Source organism: Telmatherina bonti (genome assembly GCF_933228915.1).
Source record: "Telmatherina bonti genome assembly, chromosome: 6".
Taxonomy (NCBI): Eukaryota; Metazoa; Chordata; class Actinopteri; order Atheriniformes; family Telmatherinidae; genus Telmatherina; species Telmatherina bonti.
The window spans coordinates 37,124,674-37,145,104 of record NC_136624.1 but is presented as its reverse complement, the minus strand read 5'-3'; the positions used below and the strand labels follow the sequence as shown (position 1 = coordinate 37,145,104).

Below are 20,431 nucleotides of genomic sequence, written 5' to 3'. Positions count from 1 at the left end.
TATGTAACTGCATCACTGTCCACTTTGCAAACTTCCACTTCCTGCTAATAGAACTTGCCACTCGGGTCATAATTAGTTCTGCAACCAAAAAGGTGAAGTAGCTTTACAATCAGTTGATGTGTTGTTCATCTGTCATTTCCAACCTTTCTTGATTTTGGTATTTTTTAAGAGTCCTTTATGAAACATGATGCTTAAAGTTGACCATAACTCATTACGAAATCCTCTATAAGAATCACATCTGCCTACGGCGTTTGTGTTTGAACTTACCATCCACAACTGAAGGCTGTTTCTTCACCGGTGCTTTATTACACTCAGGCTCTTCTATCTCCTCCTGATTGTCTGTTGTTGTACCCATCATGCAAGTGGAAGCCAGTTTCTCTTCATCTGTGGCGTGATGAACTCGCTGAGTGATCTCTGGAGTCTGAGCCACCACCTCATCCTCTTCCTAGACATATGAGAGTCAGCTTAAATGACAGTTTTTACATAATCATACCTGCAGAAAGAGTCAGCATGCATGCATTTCAGGCACAGTTAGGATATGTGATGGTGCCATAAGTGCCATCTCGTGTTTACCATGGCTCTATCTATACTTTATCCTTCCTCAGCAGATGACAGAGGTGACATTGTTGAGGACACATGAGACCAGCAGACTAATATGTGGCTGCAGAGTGATAAGTCATAGATCTGTCACCACGCCAACACTGTACTGCAGCACTGGAAGCACTGCTGGTGCCCCCGTGAGCTTGTGTGACTGTGCGTGTGTGTGCTGAGGCTAAGAGGTTGGACAGTTGCTGAATAATGTACATTGCAGTCGCTGCAGTAAGTTGAACTGTTTCAACAAACACAAACAAATTACCTGATTGCACACGTCCAGAATCAAAGACTGGCTCTCATCATATTTCTGTACTTTACAGGTATTCCTGCAAAACAAGCACATGGCGATAAAAACTTCAAGTATTTGTAATTCCTCTAAAGCTGATACTATGAACTATTTCTATAACCAACAAGTGAGCATTTTCAAAGTGATGCAGCCAAACCAACAAGTGGATGGCCTCGCAAGCAGAAGAAAAATGTGAGGAAGACGTTCATTTGCTTCCTCAGCAGTCAGTTCTGATACATACACATGCCATGATGAGAGCACAATGGGAAGCAAGTATGCATGAAAGAAGCTTCGATAGTGGGAGTACTTACAACAGAAAACAGAGAAACTTGACTTGTTCGGATGTCCTGAGGCCAACAGAGGTGGATGAACGAAAGCAGAGGTTTGAAATTTGCATAACACACAACAGGAAGAAAGATGGAGGATGAAAGGGTCAAAGCAAGAAGGATTGATAAAGGAACAAACAAAAGGAAAGGTCAAGAGACAAAGGAGAGGGAGTGAGTGACTAAAGCTTGTTAGATTTTCAGTTTAAAGTTTGAGCATAAACACGAGATGCAGACAGACTTAGAAGAGCTGCGAGTCGTCCAACCGCTGCAGCTGTAAGCACATTAACAGCCTATATATAACCTGTTAGGGAGTAGCATGAATGCTCAGTATGCATTGTTAAGAGTTAGCTGTGTCTTCAAAGTATTGTTTGGTATGTAGCAGATGTAACAGACCGCACAGCAAAGGGAACAGCGAGCTCAGTGGGGTAAGCCTAAAACCTCAAATGATAGAATAGAAAATATCATTTCTGGATTTTTATTTATTTATTTTTTGGTGATAATTTTAGTCTCCAGGAGAAAAAGATACTTACGTGATTGTCTTTTCTTTGCTTTTCTTCGGAATCTGTCTCACTTTTTTCTCCCCTGGAGCCTGCCTTGTTTTCAGTTTACCTCCATCTTTTACTTTTGCTTCAGGCGGAGAGACGCTGCAGGAAGAATCCTCGGTGCTCAGAGACTTTGACGATTTAAAGGGGTCAATGGAGTCGTCAAAATTGTCTGGATCAAAGCTGTAAGAGCCCTTCGGGAGCGCAGGAGAGCTGCTCATCTTGCTGTTGCTACCAAATGGATTGAAGCTTGGGTCGTCCCACTGACTGGGGTCAAAGTTATACGTTCCGCTCTTAGGAATAGGAACATCATCCAGGTTCATGGGTGCAGAAGAGTCTTTTTCTGTTGGCTCTAAAACTGGTTCTGATTGAGACTCTGGAAGCAGATCTGTTACTGGTTGAGAATGTGCCTCTGAAACTGGGGGTTCTGGTGCAGGTTTGCAAGAACTGTCCGAACCTTTGGGCCTCTGTTTCTTGGCCGCAAGTTTGCTTACTGTTTTTTTAGTCCCTAATTTCTTTAGAGGGGGCTTGCTGACCATTCCATCATCTACAGCAAACTCCAGCATCACAGGCTTCGTCTCTGATGATCCGTCCATGATTTCAGAGCTGGCTTCACACACCGGCAATGAGCTGCCAAGTGGCTCAAGCCTCGGGAGAGAGCTCGGTCCACATGCTGGGGGAGAGTTCTGGATTTTGGATCCTCCACTGGTGAAAGGGTTAAAACTGTCATCCAGCTTGTCGGGGTCAAAGTTGTATGCTGCTTTGGGAACAGGAAGTTCTTGTTCCTCAAGCTCATCCGGCGAAGCCTTCAGTTTCAGAGATGGGGGTATAGACTTGCTGGTTTCAGTCTTTTGAGCAAACTGGGTATGACTGGTTAGGTCTTCGGGATGTACTTCTGGTTCAACAAATAGCTTCTCCTCAGATGGCTCTGAAGAAGAGAAAGCTGCACTTTCTCTGCTCTTCATCAAGTCTGGTTCTGGGGAGGGAGCATGATTTGGAACTGGACCCAGATGTGGGATTTGATCTGCGACATGGATGAGGTCTGAGTCTTGGGATGACTCAGAAATGGGAGCTGTGCACTGAGAGACTTCTTTCAGAGAGGACGAATCCGGGGCAGGCAGAGAGTTTACGTCTTCTGGAGGGTGCTCTGCTTGTTCTTTAAGATTCTGGACGTTTATTTGGAGTGGGCCTCCCATGGGGACTGCAGGCTCATCCTGGCCCATGTTGTCACTGAGCAAAACGTGCTGATCCCTGCCAGGAGCTGTCACTATCAGGTTCTCCTCCTGCTCCAAGTCTAAAAACCAAATAAAAACGAAACCACATCAAATATAAAACAATGCAAACTGATAAATTAGTACACACATACTGTATGTACACCAGTCATAATCTCTCCAATCACATCTAAACTCAGATGTAGGTGATTTCTGATTGGTTCTCATGGAGCAGGTTAGTTTCCAGCCAACTGTGCCTATTGCTGCTGTTGCCATGGTGACATCTTACTGCTAGGGGAACACAGTATTGTATTTGAAATCACAAAGATAGACATGATGAATCTTGTGTTGTGTGTTGAGGACAGCATGAAGAGCTCCTACGGTATCGTTCCTGACTGCAGGGAACATTTTGAAATGACAGCATACTTCAGTACGTGTGTCATACTTGTCGTATTGATGCAACATTATGTTGCCAGGAGACTGACACAGCCCAGCAGGCTACTGCTTCGCCAGTGTTATTTTTATTAAACACATAAATGTGCATATAAAAGCATGGCCTCATTCATATCACTATGTGCAGTCACTACTGTAATAAATGTGTTTGTCTGCAGGTATAAGATGTCAAAGAGAAGGTAGATCTCACACAGCTTGCTGTGCATGATGGCAATAAGAAAAACACAGAAAGTAAAGTAATGAATTACTAAATAATAGTTTCTAAGTCCTGTAAGTTTACAATATTTAACTGAGATAAAATAGTTGACTATCTGCCTTCAGGTGCAGGTAGGAATCAGTCATGAACGTGATTAGATTCACAAGTCTGGAGAGGTTCAGACTCCTCTATCAAATGCTAGAAAGGATGTCAGAAGCTAAAGTTGCTCTTTATGATTTCAGAAAATGTTATTGGAGCAGTTTTACAGAAAGGCTTTACTCCCACCAGAACAGGAAGTGTGCCTCACAAATAACACAGACTCCTAAAAAAAACCTCCTCAGAGAGCGAGCTGACATCGCTTTGTTCATTCACTCCCCTCGCTGTGACCTTCATCAGAAACCAGTACAAAGCAAAACCAAACCAAAGCTTTTGTTGAACCTGTTGAATTCCAGACCAAAGGTCATTCCCACACTCGACAGGCTCCTCCTCCTCTCACCGATTCAAATGACAGCGTCAGAGCATCCAGTGTGATCACACCCAAAACCCACAAAAACTCCCCACTCGGTGTGCACACCGGTTTGCATACCAAGCGTGCACAACATATTTTGCTGTCTGATTAGATAACAGGTAGCCTTGATTACCTGCAATGAAACATTACCTTTTCTGCTCCTTTAAGTTATAGTAGTCAAAAAATTAGGACAAATTTGCATTTAAAGCTGAAATATTGCAGGTATGCAGACAACATGTGTGTCCACTTACTGGTGAATTTCATGCAGCTTGCACACAGTTCAGATGTACTACCCTGACCATGTTAAACTACTCATATGTTGATACGATGATTTAAAATTTTTGCATTACAAGGAACTTACAGCAATCGAGCATTATTCAATCGGAAATGTCAACAATTCCCATAAAAAGAAATTGACTGTACAGAGAGAGATCACTCAGTTGGCACATTTTCTTCTTTTTCTTACTATGAATATAAACATATGTGAGCTCTTAGTATTTGTGAAACACCAAAAGATTTTTGTTTCCATGGCAACCTTGCAAAAGGAATGGTGCTTATCTGCTGCATTATTCAGCACACAGTTCCTTTGATTTGTTGTGAGCTTTCAGCCGCTCTGAAGTGTCACAGTGTTTACGTCTTGGACGGCCTCTCAGCTGCCTCTCCCCTCGTCTCTCCTCCTCCGCCCGTCGGCTGTTTCTCAGCAGTGGCCTCACCTGTTTTGCCTGCATCAGTATTGTTGTTCTCCAGCTCTCCGGGGATGGTTGGAGGGGAGCGGACGGGTGTTGCTGCTTCAGGAGTTCCAAAATGACCCTCTGAGTCAGAACTGCAGTAAATTCAAAACAAAAGAAAGGAGGACAGAAAAATCATTACATAACAGTGGAGGGATGATCACATTACTAATGCTGAAAGCCAGAGGTGGTGGACATACTGTCAGTCCTCCTATGAAAATGTAGTTTGTTTGAATTATCACAACACTGTGCTCAAAGCTTTACAGATACTTCTACTTGTAATCTAATGGCCGAGTAAAGCTACAGGAGCTCTAACTAAATCACAGTAGATGTCAGTTTAATGAATTTTCTGATTGATAAAAGGATTTTTGCTGCAAGAAAGGATCTGATCTCTCAAGTTCCTTATATACAGTCAGGGAAGAAATGATTCAGCAACTCTTGTTTTCCAATATTTCATATTCATTTTATTGCCTGGTACAACTAAAGGTACATTTGTTTGGGAAACAAGGGTTGTTTAATATTTTTTTTTCCATGACTGTGTTGTTTTTTTTTTAAAAAAAACAAAAACAACTAATAGTTAATACAAAGATAAGAGCAGTTAAAAATATTACAGAATTTCCTTCTGAAATATAATCAAGTAATCAGTAAAAATTGGAGCAAAAAAAAAAAAAGTGTCTCGCGTGCAGTACTTTAATAGAAGTACTTCATGACTTTAATCTGGTCTGAGAACAGGAACAACAACAAAATAAAAAAACAGTAAAATTAAACTAAAGTTGTACTGAAAGGAAAGGGTTGAAGGAATAAAAGGCACAGGTCAGTAACATGATCAGGTAAAGAAAGAGCACCTTAGAGAAGCAGAGTCTCTCAGAAATAATTAAAAAAAAGTTTTCTATTTAAAAAAAACCAAAAGGTGTTTTTGATGTTTGCAAATCATCAGATTTTGGTTTGATTTATATTTTAGATAATGTAGAAAAAACTATTGATGAAAAAAAGCAATGAATAGATGCTGTGATCAGCAACCAACTTAAACAAATCTGCATAAACAGAACTATGCTAAAATACAGTCAAATAATTCACATAAGACAGCGATGCACACCCCTTGACCCAGTGACCATTCTAATTCAGTCATTTGTTCATTATCCTAACTGCTGAATCCAATGAAGGGTCGCAGATAAGCTGGAGCCTATCCCTGCAGTCTTTGGGTGAAAGGCAAGGTACACCCTGGACAACTCACCAGTCCATCGCAGGGCCATTCATATTGTAATTGTCTTTATTTATAAAGCACTTTTTGTGTCACAAAGCCGCGCAAAGTGCTTCACATGGTTAAAAAACAGTTAATGTGTATAAATTTAAAAAAAAAAAGTAATTTAAAATATGCTAGAACCTCTTTTCCACTGACTCCCCAACTTTCCCCTCTCTTCCATCCCTCCCTATTCCACCAACTCTTACTTTCTGTCTCTTAACTGAATTTAGCTTTAAAATACTTTTAAATTAAACATAATAAAGTTGAATGATGAAACAATATTTTGGGGATCCATCCACAGCAGGAACCAGCCCATCCATGACCACGCAGGCGCCACTACAGTATCCACCCCAATAGCAGCAGGTCAGGATCCCCACCGCAGCCATAGGGCTGCAGTGCAGGACCCCCCTCACCTCTCCAGACAGGACGATCACTGCTACTGCAGTCCTACAGACTGGGCAGGCAGAGTCAAGGTCCTCATGAGGAAAACACTGAAGTAAATAAGTTTCATTACAAATATATCCTATTTTATTTTGGGGGTCTGATCCCAAACTCATAATCCAATATTCAAAATTTCAAAAACTTGAAAAAATAAATAAAAACACACTTTAAATGTATTTTTAAAAAAACTATTTGTTCTCATACCACTGATCTGTGATACTGTAAACATTTACAGTGGTATCAGTTTGAAAGATAAAAGAAAACTGCAGTTAAGCCATAAACTTTATTTATTGATCCCATTTGTGCAAGGAGAAGAAAGCCGTTTCAACTTTCACTACACTAAAATCCATCTCTAGCTTATTTTCACTTTTGTTGAAGTAATGTGCCTATCATAACTTGTGCAAGAGAGAGTAAACGCAGATAAACAAGATCATATAGAGAAAATGAGGAAGTACATGCAGGCAGCCAACGATTTCCTGTCACACTTTACAAACGTACTATCTAAGAAGTAAAACTTTCAAATACAAGCTTTACAGAGTGTTTACCTCTCATTAATATGTACAAGAACCCTGATCTCTGATAAACCTTACAGCACAGTTATCTTAAAATTTGATTTAATTACTTCAGTTTAGGTTGATATAATGATGAGTATAACTTCAAACTCAAGGGAACTGATACAGTATCAGGGCAGGTGTGGAAGGGTGGAAGTAAAAAAAGTGCTTGTATCGAAGTGTAACAGAGGCTCAGATAACATGATTATCAAAGCTGACACGAGGAGCAGAGACTGTGAGTTCCTGATGACCTCAGCATGTGTCATATTTTCGCTTTAGCTGTAATTATTTGACTAAAATCTGCCTTGACGCAGTGTTAGAAGTGAAGATTCACTGCTGAAGCAAAGTAAAACCTTCAGGGACACCAGGGAAGTGTCAGAGCTACACAACAACACTGAGGAAAAATTGAACTGTCATGCAGATAAGCAACAGACTTGTCCCTCTCCTCCACTCCTTCATCTACTTCATTTATCTTCAGAAATAGATTCCTTCGTTTGACAGGTAAAAACAGAAAAAAGCTCCTTCCTCCAGTCCAGACGCTGTGAATCACCCTGCCTGTCGTCTCAGAGCTTCTGCCAAACACTTGCCTGCAGCCTTGAGATCTCTCCTCTTCCTCTTCCTCTTCTGCCCTTCCAAACTGCTCCCTTTCTCTGCTGGCCTCCTGCCCCTCTTCATCCTCCTCTCCATCTCCCCCTCGTACCGCCGTCCACGTCCATTTGGCCCACGACACAGGTGAGAGCCAAGACATCTCTTCTTGTTCCACAAAGCCTTTGGTTTCTAGCTCTTGACTGCTCCTTTGCTGTTAGTCCTCCTCAGATTTACTCTCTGCCAGCAGCTTACACATCTTTCCACAAGGCTTCTCTCTCCACATGAGCTCCCTACATCCCATTAAAGGAAGGAGGCATGTCTTTTTCCACGTTCCAGTCTGTGAATCATTAACCTCAGAATCAGTAGAGCTGCTTTCACTATCTTCTCTTCTTTTTTTCCAGTCACACTGTCTGCTTCTGACTCTGTAGCAGAATACCTCAGCACTGATCAGCTGGTTTCTCAAATGCTCTGCTCTCTCTCTCCTCCTCTGAAACCCCTTCCAACCTCTCCCCTCCACCTCGGAACAGCTCACTGACGGAAAAATGCGGAGGGGGGAGGCAGGGAGTGTGAAGCCGATGAATGCAGTTTCTGTGTGCTCTGCTGGCTGACTTCCCCTGCGGTTGCAGAATGGTATGTCTCTGTCAGGCTGCTCATCCACTCCGAGGCAGAAAGGAGTGAGCCGCAAAACAAACACAGAGAGAGGAGGAGGAGGTAGAGGAGGAGCTGAACTGTTGGGGCTCCACATTTTATAGTCCAGAGAGAGGTTAGGAATGTGGGGTTGGATCTTAAAGACTTATTTGCCCCCCTCCTGAGGCGTTCCAACAGTTAACTGTTTCTCTCATCCAGCAGCAGGCAGGCATGTGTGACCAGGGGAACCAGTTCTGTCGAATAGCCTCAGGAGAACTACCTGGCTGGATTCAATTTGTCTGAGGTAAAAATCCAGACCTCTGAACATGGAGAGAACCACAGCGCATTCATAATGGAAAGTACCAACCTATTATCTCACACAGGTGTGTGGTGACAAGTAAGAAGCTGGCACAATATTACTCATCCTGGCTCTGTGATATAGTGATACTGAGAGGATCGCACATGCAAACATGCATATGAAGACTTAACCCCAGAGGAACAATTCCTGCAATCAGCACAATAACGGTGGCTTTCAGTCGAATGGCAGGTTTAACACCTCTTTTCTGCTTTTAGAACATGGTGCTCAATACTAATGGAAACAGAATGTCCTGACTTTCAAAGAAAAAATATATATGGTGACTTTTTGTTTTATTTTAATCACACTGAATGTTTCCAGAAAGTTTAGAATGAGGAATGAAAGACAATAAAATGTTGATTGAAGTTGTAAAACACAGTTATTAAGGTTAACTTGGAGTAGATCAGTAACTAACTGCTTATAAAAAAGAGCAATGAAGCTATGTTTATTCGAAGTAAACATCTGAAAAAGCTTACAGTTCTAAAGAAGCACAAAAATACAGCTGCTGTTCCAGAAAAATAATTTTCATTGTTAAATTTAAAAGAATTTGGGAAGCTAATCATTGATGCGGCCATAGGGGAAGTGCAGACTGTACTAACACGTCAAAGCTTGAAATTCAGTTTACGAATCAGGAAAAACAAAGAGGAAAGGGGCCCTCCAGGTTTTTATTTGCATATACTTCAAAGTCAACACCAGTAATACTGAAATAAAGAATAAAAAGAATAAAGAAATAAAGAATAAAGAAATAAAGAATAAAAGCATGTCACAGGAATCCTAACAGAAAACATTTCACAGTTAATCTCAGTTTATAAAAGAAAAAGTGGTGCTAAACACAAGTATCTCAGTATTTAAAATGATGGCTTTGCTGTATTTTTTTTTAGGAATCAATAAGGTTTAAATGTTTTGGTATCACTGCATTTTGTTTTTATTTGCAATCTATACCATTTCAACTTTCTGGAAAAGGTATAAATAAATTGGTAAATCCTCATCATTTAAAGGCAAAGCTAGAAAAGGTTTGTCTTTTGTTGCTGGGAGAATAACTGAAATGATCATTTGATAATAAAAACAATAAGTTAACTGATCTTATGGATTGAAATGAGAAATTAGACATTGTTATTCAAATTTGTGAGTTTTGAAAGCAAAACAAACTCAAAGAACTCAGAAGGCGAAACCATTTAACCAGATCATTTGCAGTTTGCTCATTAAAAGTGAATCTGTTGGATTATGTAACTGAAGTCACCACACAGTTAAACCGTCAAAGAGCAGGAAAACACGCCAAGGATGACATTTGATACGCACTGCATTCTTGAATTAAATAAAATGGCTGCTTAATGGTGTTCTTCTGTTTTTTGTTTTTTTTACCAAATTCTTTGTTTACAACTTGTTGCTAAATAATTTTTATTTTCTTATGGCAACGCAACGATGCATTCAGGGAACCTTGTGCTTAAAAACTCCAGTACCAGAAATATGGCTGTGCAGCAGCAGTTAGACTCTTTCCAAATTCCCATGAAGGAGCAAAGATACGCAACCTCAGTCAGACTCAAAGTTTCCACATTTTACCAGGAAGGGTGGAGATTTTTCTCCATCCACTTATTTACAGTCTAGTGGAGCGTTCGGCTGGAGTGAAGGTAAAGAATGCATCTATTAACCGGGTGGATTTTTCATTAAGGTTCAAAGAGATTTCCACTTGGGGCAGAAGAAAGTGTTGTTATCTGTACTTTTAAATAAATACTGTGGGTAGTAAATATGTAGTCGTGAAGCCACTTCAGGATGTTTGTAGAACATTGTTCTACATGTTTTCCTTCTTTGAACTAAAAACGCTTAAGAACTGTGCTTTTCTTGTCTAAAAATGGTGCCTATAAACATCAGCAGACATGTGAGGCAGCTGTGTGTATTCTCTGATAAAAGACCACCCCATTCTTAAAGACTGCATCACTACCACAGACCTCAGAGCCCCTGCCAAAGAGTCTGACGCCGCTCCACAATCCAAACACAGCTTTATAGAGCTCAGATTTCAGACACAGTGGGAGGGACCCCAAAGGCATTTTCTAGAAAACAGAAAGTCACTAAAATTAAATTTAATTAAAACAAAATCTGGCCTCCTCTGTCTGAGCTGCTCCTCAGCTGAATCTGATGCTGACTGTGTTGGTTTAAACGGGACTAAAGGTATATGAATAGTGTCTGTGTCACCACTGATTTAAAATGCAGTAAAAATAACAATGATAATCAAAAGTGTCTTAAATAAAACAAGGATAAAATGTGCACTGGTCTGTTGTGCTTAAACTGTGTTGAACCCGTGTAAACAGAATACCTTCTTACCATAAATAGAGCCAAAGACAATAGTCGAGCCAGATTATATAACGGCTCTTCCTGTGGAGTCTAAAATAAGTGTAGACGTCCCAGCCTCTGCAAGTTCCAGCAAACACATCAGGCCCATCAGATGTTCCCGGAAATAAATGAACGTAGAAAGTTGTGGGACAGAAAATGTCAGACAAATAAAAGCTGACAAGAGGAGGGAGAGAAGCAGGGAAGTAAGGGAGAGGGAGGACAAGTGGAGTAATGATAAATGTGACCAGTGATTAGTATGTGTCAGTAGAAAAGATCAACTTCTGCCTTGTGAAGAAAATTAACATCTTAATCAGACCTTAATCTGCATCTTTATTAAAGCTATGACACAAAATTAACAATGGTTGAATGACTTCCAAATGGTTTTCCATTGGTTAACAAACAATTTGGTAACTGTACAGGTTATAATTCTGCCAGAAATAAGTATTAGTGTCTTTTCTAGTCAAAACTTTTCAGACTGCTGAAACATTCCTCCAGTTTGCTGCAATGTGCTATCAGGGTATTGTGTTGTCATCTAGTGGTCAAAGATGATAATAACACCCAGAACCTTAACTCACTAGATATCCTCACACCAACAAACTATTTTGAAGGTTAAAACTAAAACCCAGTTTAATCATGTCATATATACTGGAGGCTGGCATCTAGATCACTTACAATCCAATTCTTTTTTTTTTTTTTTTTTTTTGTATGGCACATTAAAAAACGCATGGTTGCCAGTGTTGTCCGAATAAAGTATAAATATTGAAACGTGTATAAATTTTCCACACACGGCAAGAAAAGCTATACTCCAAAGAAGACATTAAAAACAATGTACTAATATGCATTAGAAGCTAATTAAAAAATTCAAGTGCACAAAAGAAATGAACTACGATACAGTAAAGGAATTAAAGTGGCAGAACACACTTAGAGAAATCAACCATAAAAACGAGAATGCAAAAATTTATGTAGTCAGCCAGTGGGTGTGCAGCATATTCAGTATGCTTCTCTTAATTATCACCATTAAATCAATGTAAATTAAAATAATGGGAAAGAAAAACGTGTCCGAAATTACACTTACTTATTAAACTATAAGAGTGTACACACGCAAAAACGAAAGAGCGGAGACCATGTCAAATGTCCAGCGCTAGGTGTCGTTACAGTACTTCCGGACTACAACTACCACACGGCAAAGAAGCGCGCCAACCCAGAAGAAGAGTTACTTCCGCTGTGACGTAATGCTAAATGGCTAAATCGTGAGCACGGTGAACTGTAAACATTTCCACGGTTATCACTGTAACTGTCTAATTAAATTAAAAACATGTACTCGGATGTGTCTAACAGGCAGTGCAGTTACAAGATGTTTATTTTCAACTTTCAGGTCGGTTTATGTGAAGCTGAAAATTCACCTCCTGGAAGACGAAAACGAGGTAGAAGGTAAAAAGACGAAGCGGTGCGACTGAGGATATTTAGCTGATGCCAAATTCAGTTAAAAGTTAAATGTTTTGTTTTTATTTTGCTTAATAGCTGTTATTGTGTTTGTTAAAAATGAGTAGTTCTGCTTTAGATTTAGTGACGGCTAATTAGTGGAGCTAATACGCGTTGTGTTCGTGGAGCAGCAGGTTTAGGTTAAATCTCTTACTGCAATAGCTGACTGCAGACTGTTGTTGTTTTAGTTTATCTAATGGAGGAAGAAAACGGTCACGGGAAAGGGGACGCGGAGTCTGAAGTGTTTGAGCTCCGTCTGAAAGTTGAATCTTTGAAAGAAGTGCTGAAAGAGTGCAGAGCCGAGCTGGTCAGGTTGCAGAAGCAGCTGAGCCAGTCGGAGAGACTGCAGCAGAGCACGGAGAGCTACAATGAAGACCTCCGCAAACAGGTTGGTCCACAGAACTAATACTAAACAATGTTATTTCTCTTTAAATGATGGATTTTATTAAACACAGGCTGGTCCACCGAAATTAACACTAAACAACGTTGTTTCTCTTTAACCTTTATATCATGTTAACGGTCAATTTCACACATTTCCGGTTTTGTGATGAACAAACTACTGGTTAACCTTTCTTTTTCTTCCTTAAAATTTTTGACTTTTCCTCTTCTGGGTTCATGAACCTTTGAGTGAAATTAGGAGACTTTGATATGTAGTCAAACATCTGTGCAGTGTTTGCATACAAAAATGATGTTGGGGGTCATTTTGACCCAAACACTTGAGTGTGGGTAAGTTTTAAATGCTTTAGAATAGACATTCATACACAGACACTCAGGTGTGTCTTGGGGATAAACTTTCTCGCCCCTGTACTGTAAGTCTGTGGAAGGAAGCTCTTTCCACAACAATGTCTCTGGAGACATTTGACATAAAATCTTGAGTCATCTGATTTGACAACCACGACACCAGAGCAAATGGACATGAAAGAGACAAGCTAGCTGCGATCAGATGTTCGGGATAAATGGGTTGAAATTTGACCTTGTTGTACAAGGTCCACAGAAACTAATACTTAACAGTGTTATTTCTCTTAATGATGGACTTTATTAACTGAATATACTATAACAAATAGATAATTGTTTAACATGTTTTAAATGTAACGTGTAATGCTGAGTTATTAGGATCTATTTTACTCATTACGAATAACAACAACATAAAGATGTTTATTTTTGCTTTATTTCTGCTTCATACTGCATTTTTTCACAGAAAATTCTAAAAGAGAATTTGTGATACTTTCTAGCCCCTTATAATAGTTTTTACTGAGTAAATTCAATGTTCTGACCACAAATACTAGCTCCACTCTAAAATCATGTGAAAATGTACAGAAATGACAGTCTTTAAGTTTAACAAATTAAATCTCAAAGGTCTTGTTGTGGATATTAGTAGCTAAATTATAAGTTCTCATCATGGCGTCTACCTCATGTTTTTGTTGTTGATCTTTTTCTTTTATAAATTTGTACTAATTTGTTTTCACATTTGTAATGAGTTGGTGCCAAATAGTAAGTTTTTATATCTTGCTACACCTTTTCAGTTCTCCTTTCTTCTATATCTCCTTTTTATTTAATATTTGACTTTAACTAAAGATGACAAACGTTTGCTAAATCACCTAAATTTGGAGTCGGGGAAAACAAATGGGCGATAAAAGCAACACCTCTGCTTTATCTCCTAAAATTTTAAATCATAATTCATAAAAACTTTGTTTTTGAGGACTTTACATGTGTCTAATGTGATTAAATGCTCTGCTTCAGGTTGACCAGCTGAGTGCAGAGATTCATGAGCGGAAAAAGAAAGATAAAGACAGAGTCAGCACCGAAACTCAGACAGAAGAATATGTATGGACAGAAAGTGGTAAGCTAATTCCATTTGTACAATCATGAACTAAAACCAGCATGTGGAGTATTGCTTGATGACAATGTATGTAAAATATCACTATTTCTCTCTAGATTACTATAATTACTACTACGGAGGTTATTGCCAGAACACTGATGGGACAGTGTTTCCGGAGAGCCAAACAGCAGAAGCAGCAGCAGCGGGGGATGTTGCAGACTGCAGCACAACAGCAGAGGATTCAACAACAAATGAAGCAGCAGCTGCAAACGAGTCGGTTCCACCTGATAGCTGTGCAGTAACTGCAACTGAGGTTTGTTTTATTACACAATGGAAAGTTTGTAATTATAGCTTGGCTGCTAATATGTTCATTTCACCCTGTAACTCATTGGTAGCCAGTGTGCTCATTAGAATGAGTACATGTTGGTACAGTATGGACGTATATTTGAGTTTAGGTTAATACTGTCTGTTACAGGAGGGTGACGGAGGATCCATAGCTGATATGTTGAGGGCCACTGCTGAGGCGGCCATGACCCAGACAGGGTTTGTCTTCGATGAGACTACGGGGATGTATTATGACCACAGCACAGGCTTCTACTACGATTCGGTTAGTCAGTTTTTAGGTTTCGCTTAGTAGTTCATAACAAACGGTATTTGAAAGATAATTACTCTCTTATCTTATTAAACCCTTTTTTTCCTCTTCCACAGGCCAGTCAGTTGTACTATGATGGAAACACTGGTATATATTACTACTACGATGCAGAGAGTGGGCGGTATCAGTTTCATTCCAGGATCGAAGTGCCTGCTGTACAGAACAACACAGAGTTATGTCAAGAAAATAATCCAGCTGAAAAGAAAGACAGAAAGTTTAAGAAAGGGGTCAAAAAAACTCCAAATCAGGATAATGAGGTATGTTAACGGCAAGATACTTTTTATATGCATGATTGAGAAATATTTGGTGGGAAACAAGCTGGCTTCTGACTTTGTGGTGTCCTTAGAGTTCACATGATTTTATTGGTCTCAGTCTTCAAAAACATTCATTTGCCTCCCTGTGTTAAAAAGAGGCTAGTTGACTAAAAGACTATTCCTCTAATCTAGGTGCAGGATGTGACTAAGTCTTTGGCTAAAATGAAGATTTCCCCTTACTGGAAAACTCCCACTTACAAAGGTATCGCTCTAATGTTACACTGCAAACCTATGAAATATGCACTTTAAACCCCCCTGAAAGATATTTTCTTGAACCACCTTTAGCTTTGAATGCTGCAGGCATTTGCTGTGGCACTGTTTCAGTAAGCTTCTGCACTGTTCATCAACGCATCCATTCATTTATTTTCTATATCACTTATTCTAATTCATGGATGGAGTGGAGTCAGTCGCTATTAACTGTTACAGAATACACCCTGGAAACAACCGCTCAGTTTATAATCAGGGGAGATCTGGGGAGAATTTAGCAACCAGATTTTAGACACGTTTTCTGCAATGTGACATGATTTATTTCCATCCAGAGTTCCATTCATTGTTCGCTAAGATCTTGTAGGGATGGTGGGAGAGTTGGACCACCGAACAAAGGCTTCGCCAAAAATTCCCCCAGATTCTCAATGGGATTCAGGTCTGGACTCTGTGGTAGCCAGTTGATGTTTGAAAATGAAGTCTCCTGCTCCCCTGGAACACTCTTTCACAATTTGAGCCTGATTAATTCTGATTATAGATAGATAGAAATAGAGATAGATAGGTAGGTAGATAGAGCGACTACTCCAACAGGGTTGTACAGTAGACTGTGGGCATGATGGCTGAGGCATGGCATGACCCTGAGGCTCCCATCACTCTGGAACAGTCAGGACTCGTCAGACCCCATGACCTTCTTACACGGCTTAATGATCCAATCTTTATGCTTTCTAGCAAAATTCTTTCACTCCATTCAGCCTTGTTGATTAAATTGTTTTCTTAAGGCTACACAGCTGTGCAGTCCCAATCCTTCTGATTGCTCTTTGCATTGCGCATTTGGAAATACTCTTACTTTCAAATGCTGTTTGCTTTACTGTTTTTCTATGGTTTTATTTCACCAGATGTTTAGATAATGACTGAGTGTCCAGTTTTTAGTAATACATTGTAAAGATTTTAACCCACTTTTAGTGGTTTAAGTATCTCATTAGATTTTTTTTTTGCTTGACGTCGTCAATAATTTGACTCTTATGAAACGGATTCACATCATTTCCACGACCACAGGATGCGTTTACTGACTTGGTTGTTTAAGAAACCAGAAGCTTCTCACTTCATCATTTATGGTTTAAAGGCTTGTTGCCAAATGAAACATAATCAGTCCATGTAGTATTTATCTACTAGAAGGCTTTTACCTATTAACTTGGTTATATCCAGGACTTATTTGTCTAAACAGTGTTTATTACTGTTGATCAACGCTTTATTTTATGTTGATCTGTTTTGCATAACATTCACACTTTCACCCCAATGTTTATGTTAGAATTTAACCGTCTGCATAGATCATTCACACATGCAGTCATTGCAGTGGTAGAAAACTTCTTACATATTCAGAGTGCTTACAAATTCCTTTATAAAGTGTTGTAAAGCTTGAGAGAGCAAGAGGATTTGGCGTAGATCACTGAGAATTTTCCATTAATGTCTGAATTATTCAGACAAAGGTCTGCAAGGGAATTGTCTTTGAAGACTGAGACCTGTGCATGAGGAACGTTGTGACAAAAGACCTGGAAGCGAGTAAAAAGTCAGCTTTTCTGTTGTCACTGGAGATGATAATCTCACCGCTGACTGTCTGGTGGCAGGAACTCGTACATGATGACGCAAGGCCAGAAAACAAAGAGACCGATTGGGTCGAGCGTCAAACTGTTAAAAGAAAAGCAGAATCCCGAAAACTGGACCGAAGGTCTTGCAGTCCTGACGTGGCTCCGCGCAGAAAGGACTCCTCTAAGCGTCGGGAAGAAAGAGACGGTTCCTCATCCAAGAGGAAAAAGCTGAAAAACGGTTCTCATCACAAGGAAAAGAGAAGGTCAAGTAAGAAGAGGAAGAAGTCTAAATCAGAGAAGCACAAAAAGAAGAAGAAGAAGAACGTGTCCTGGAGTGACGAGTCGGAGCGCAACAGTGAGCCTGAAGAGGGAGAGATCACAGAGTCGGAGAAGGAAGACTGGGAATCTACAGCCTCGTCTTCATCAGTTTCTTGTTCCCCCCCAAAGGAAACTCCAGAGGCAGAAATGGAAATTCAGATCCAAGAAGGTGAGAAGTAAAGACAAGCTGAACCCAACACATTGAGGGTACATGCTCTCTAAACCAGTTTTTCAGCCAGTTTGTCTCATTTTGCAGCCAGAAATCCTTATTTATGTTTTCATTCTGTTGCTTTGTAAAGCTGCTGTGTTTCAGTGACAGAAAAGTTTCTTTTGTTTTCTTCCAGCCAAAGACATTTGGCCTCCCTGTGTGAGAGTGACCGTGGTTCGGTCTCCGGTGCTGCAGGTGGGCACGCTGTTCATCATCACAGCCGACTCCACGGCCACCTTCGGCAGGTTTGTGCTCTTCTCTCTGCCTTCATGTAGACTACACTTATAAAAAGCTTGGTGCTGTGTTACTAATGAAAGCAAAGTTAACAGTGTGAAGCTCGAGGTTTTAAATAAGAGTTTGTACCACTTGAAAACAGCATGCTGTCTCTTTGCAGGGAGAAAGATATGGACCATGCAGTTCGGATACCAGAAATGGGAGTAAGCAAGGTGCCCATCTCCAATTTTTTTATGTAGGGATGGAAATGACTACTTCATGTCCGGAAATGTTGCGCAATGTTTCTAAATTTTAGCCTTGTTTGGCTCCAGCTCCATGCAGAGGTGTACTTTGACCAGGACCAGCAGAGCTATATGCTGGTGGACCACGGAAGTCAGAACGGGACGGTCATCAACGGCAACAGAATATTACAGGTCAGCATCTTGTCTCAGTTTCTTAAAGAGGACAAACTTAAGATTTGTTTTGTAACTGTGCCACTTAATATTTCCGCCGCAGCCTAAAACCAAATCTGAGCCTCATGCACTGATTCATGGCGACGAGGTTAAGATGGGGGAGACGGTGCTGTCCTTCCACATCCATTCTGGGACTGATACCTGCGATGGCTGTGAACCCGGACAGGTGATGGCTCACCTCAGCAAGCACAAGAGAGAGGACAACAGCGGTGAGAAAACACACCATTAAGGCTGTCATTTATAGGCGTGTGAAATGTCTGCAGATGTGAAGGTATTGCTGTTGTTTCCTTAAGGTCCGGGTCTCAACAAAGAGGACAAAGAATCACTAAGACAGAAGGAGCTGAAGCAGATGAAGGCTAAATACGGCCTGCAGGTGAGGGTTGTACAGGCTGCAGCACACCAGGAAAAGTTTAAAGTGTTTGTTAATGCCGTCATCTGTTTCGTTTCCCTGTACAGAGCAACGAGTATCAGGAGACCAAATCCCTGAAGAACCCTAAATACAAGGATCGGGCAGAGTCTCGCCGACAAACGATTGGGAGCGAGGGCGTTTTCCATCGAGACGATGCACCGGCTTCGGTCCATGAGTACGTAAAGCGACACTGCTGAATGTTGCTTCTGCTGGATAGAAATAAGCTGAAGGACTTATCAAGTGTTGTGCTCTAAAAGGGAGATCAGTGAAGTCAACGCCGGCCGGAAGATGCTGGAAAAGATGGGCTGGAAGAAAGGAGAGGGACTGGGTAAAGATGGAACCGGAATGAAAGCACCAGTAAGATCATCTGGTTTTCTGTTGCTCAGAGTCGGTCCTCGAGGGCCGCTGTCCTGCCAGCTTTCCATGTATACCTGCTCCTGCACATATGGCTTCCATTAAATGGATCCAACAGTGACCGGTTAGTTTGAGTCAGGTGTGTTGGAGCAGAGATACGTGGAAAACCTGCAGGATTGTGGCCCTCCAGATCCACAGCTGGACACCCCTGGTTTAGATGTGTTTAAAGGAAACTGAAGTATTAAAATTTCTTCCTGTGTTCTCCTTCTTCCCACAGATCGAGCTGAAAATCAGAAAATCACAGTTAGGTTTGGGAGCAGGTGCTGCTATGTCACTGGATGACGTGTCTCTGAGCAAATCAAAGTCCAGTAAGAACTGGGAGAAAGCACGTGAGCGCTTTGCTGATGCGTGTCAGCCTGGCTTGCCTCCTCCCACAGCACAGAAGAGTAAATCTCCTAAAGCCTGGGTCAGATCGGAGGAGACGGAGACCTCGGAAACAGGCAGCCAAAGTTAGAAGAAAGAACCGAATGAATGTATCATGACTCTAAAGAGAAGAGGAGACATTTCCTACATCGTAGTGTATATTTTAAACAATCAACCTACTGAGTATTGTGCATCCACAGGGTTTGTCCTGGAAACAAAGAGTAGCTGACAGTTTCAACTGTGTCAGTTCAGGGATCAGTGAAGTTCCACCCGGAGTGGGTTGTGCTGCTGCTGCGCCTCCCAGTCCAAAGAAGACATGAGTCGCCTCAAGCAAATATTGACACAGTGGAGCTGTATTTCTCACAATGTGATCATAACACGACGGATCTGTTCAGAGGCTCGCTACGGTGTTAAAGTTGCAGCAACTTCTTTTTTTTATTTTATTTTTTTTATTTTTAAATGTTTCATTAAATTTTAATTATACTTGATGTCTTGTTCTGTTAAATCTGATGCTGTTTTTTTTTTTATTAACTCAACTTTATTCATAAAGCACTCTAACACAACAAAAGCTGAGAGAAAATACTGAAGACAACAGATAAAAGTATGATAAAATTGTTAAAAAGGAGGAAAACATCAATAAAAACAAAGCAATAAAACAGGATTGTCATGCCAGGTCAAAGAGCAGGACATGCTGGCTAAAAAGCACATCTACATTCCTGCAAGTTCAGTAATCCAACATGTAACAGTCCATCTGTGTGTCGTCTTATCTCTGGGCTTTTTGAGCGTGTGTGAATATTTGCATGTGTGTGCGAGTGTCAGCTTGAACAGAGGACAGTCTCACACTAAATGCAAACTGGAAAACTGAAAGTGAAGGACGTTTAATGACTTTTTATACATAAAATAAAGTCTACTGTTGCATTATTACTGCTTAAATATGTGGTGAAGAACCAGAGAAAGGATCACCTCCGCCAGAAGAAAGAAGTTTCAGTAATGGCTCCT

General features: G+C 40.6%; 2 protein-coding genes across 2 annotated transcripts in view; one reads left to right on the top strand and one right to left on the bottom strand.

Moving 5' to 3' along the window:
* Positions 1 to 7,976, bottom strand: part of tacc1 (transforming, acidic coiled-coil containing protein 1) — a 14,175-nt gene extending 6,199 nt beyond the window's left edge. Inside the window, exons 1-5 of the mRNA XM_079242942.1 lie at positions 7,667 to 7,976; positions 4,830 to 4,939; positions 1,737 to 3,042; positions 857 to 920; positions 268 to 445 (exon numbers count right to left, since the gene is read on the bottom strand). Of these exons, the coding sequence (XP_079099068.1) occupies positions 268 to 445; positions 857 to 920; positions 1,737 to 3,042; positions 4,830 to 4,939; positions 7,667 to 7,827 (1,819 nt within the window). The 5' untranslated portion in view covers positions 7,828 to 7,976. The remainder of the gene's footprint in view (positions 1 to 267; positions 446 to 856; positions 921 to 1,736; positions 3,043 to 4,829; positions 4,940 to 7,666) is intronic.
* Positions 7,977 to 8,511: 535 nt separating this feature from the next.
* On the top strand, positions 8,512 to 19,920 carry aggf1 (angiogenic factor with G patch and FHA domains 1). The gene is made up of 16 exons (XM_079242800.1): positions 8,512 to 8,598; positions 12,353 to 12,408; positions 12,648 to 12,847; positions 14,200 to 14,299; positions 14,395 to 14,591; positions 14,754 to 14,885; positions 14,987 to 15,187; positions 17,074 to 17,521; positions 17,697 to 17,805; positions 17,955 to 18,006; positions 18,106 to 18,207; positions 18,290 to 18,455; positions 18,540 to 18,619; positions 18,703 to 18,830; positions 18,913 to 19,012; positions 19,287 to 19,920. Exons 3-16 carry the CDS (start codon positions 12,656 to 12,658, stop codon positions 19,521 to 19,523), a joined length of 2,244 nt encoding a protein of 747 aa, XP_079098926.1. The 5' UTR covers positions 8,512 to 8,598; positions 12,353 to 12,408; positions 12,648 to 12,655; the 3' UTR covers positions 19,524 to 19,920.
* Positions 19,921 to 20,431: the final 511 nt, after the last annotated feature.

Excerpts from the sequence above, each read along its gene's own strand:
- aggf1 (XM_079242800.1), top strand. The coding sequence starts at position 12,656 with ATGGAGGAAGAAAACGGTCACGGGAAAGGGGACGCGGAGTCTGAAGTG. Across the intron at positions 12,848-14,199 it reads ATGAAGACCTCCGCAAACAG|GTTGACCAGCTGAGTGCAGA; the intron begins GTTGGTCCACAG and ends GCTCTGCTTCAG. Across the intron at positions 17,522-17,696 it reads GGAAATTCAGATCCAAGAAG|CCAAAGACATTTGGCCTCCC; the intron begins GTGAGAAGTAAA and ends GTTTTCTTCCAG.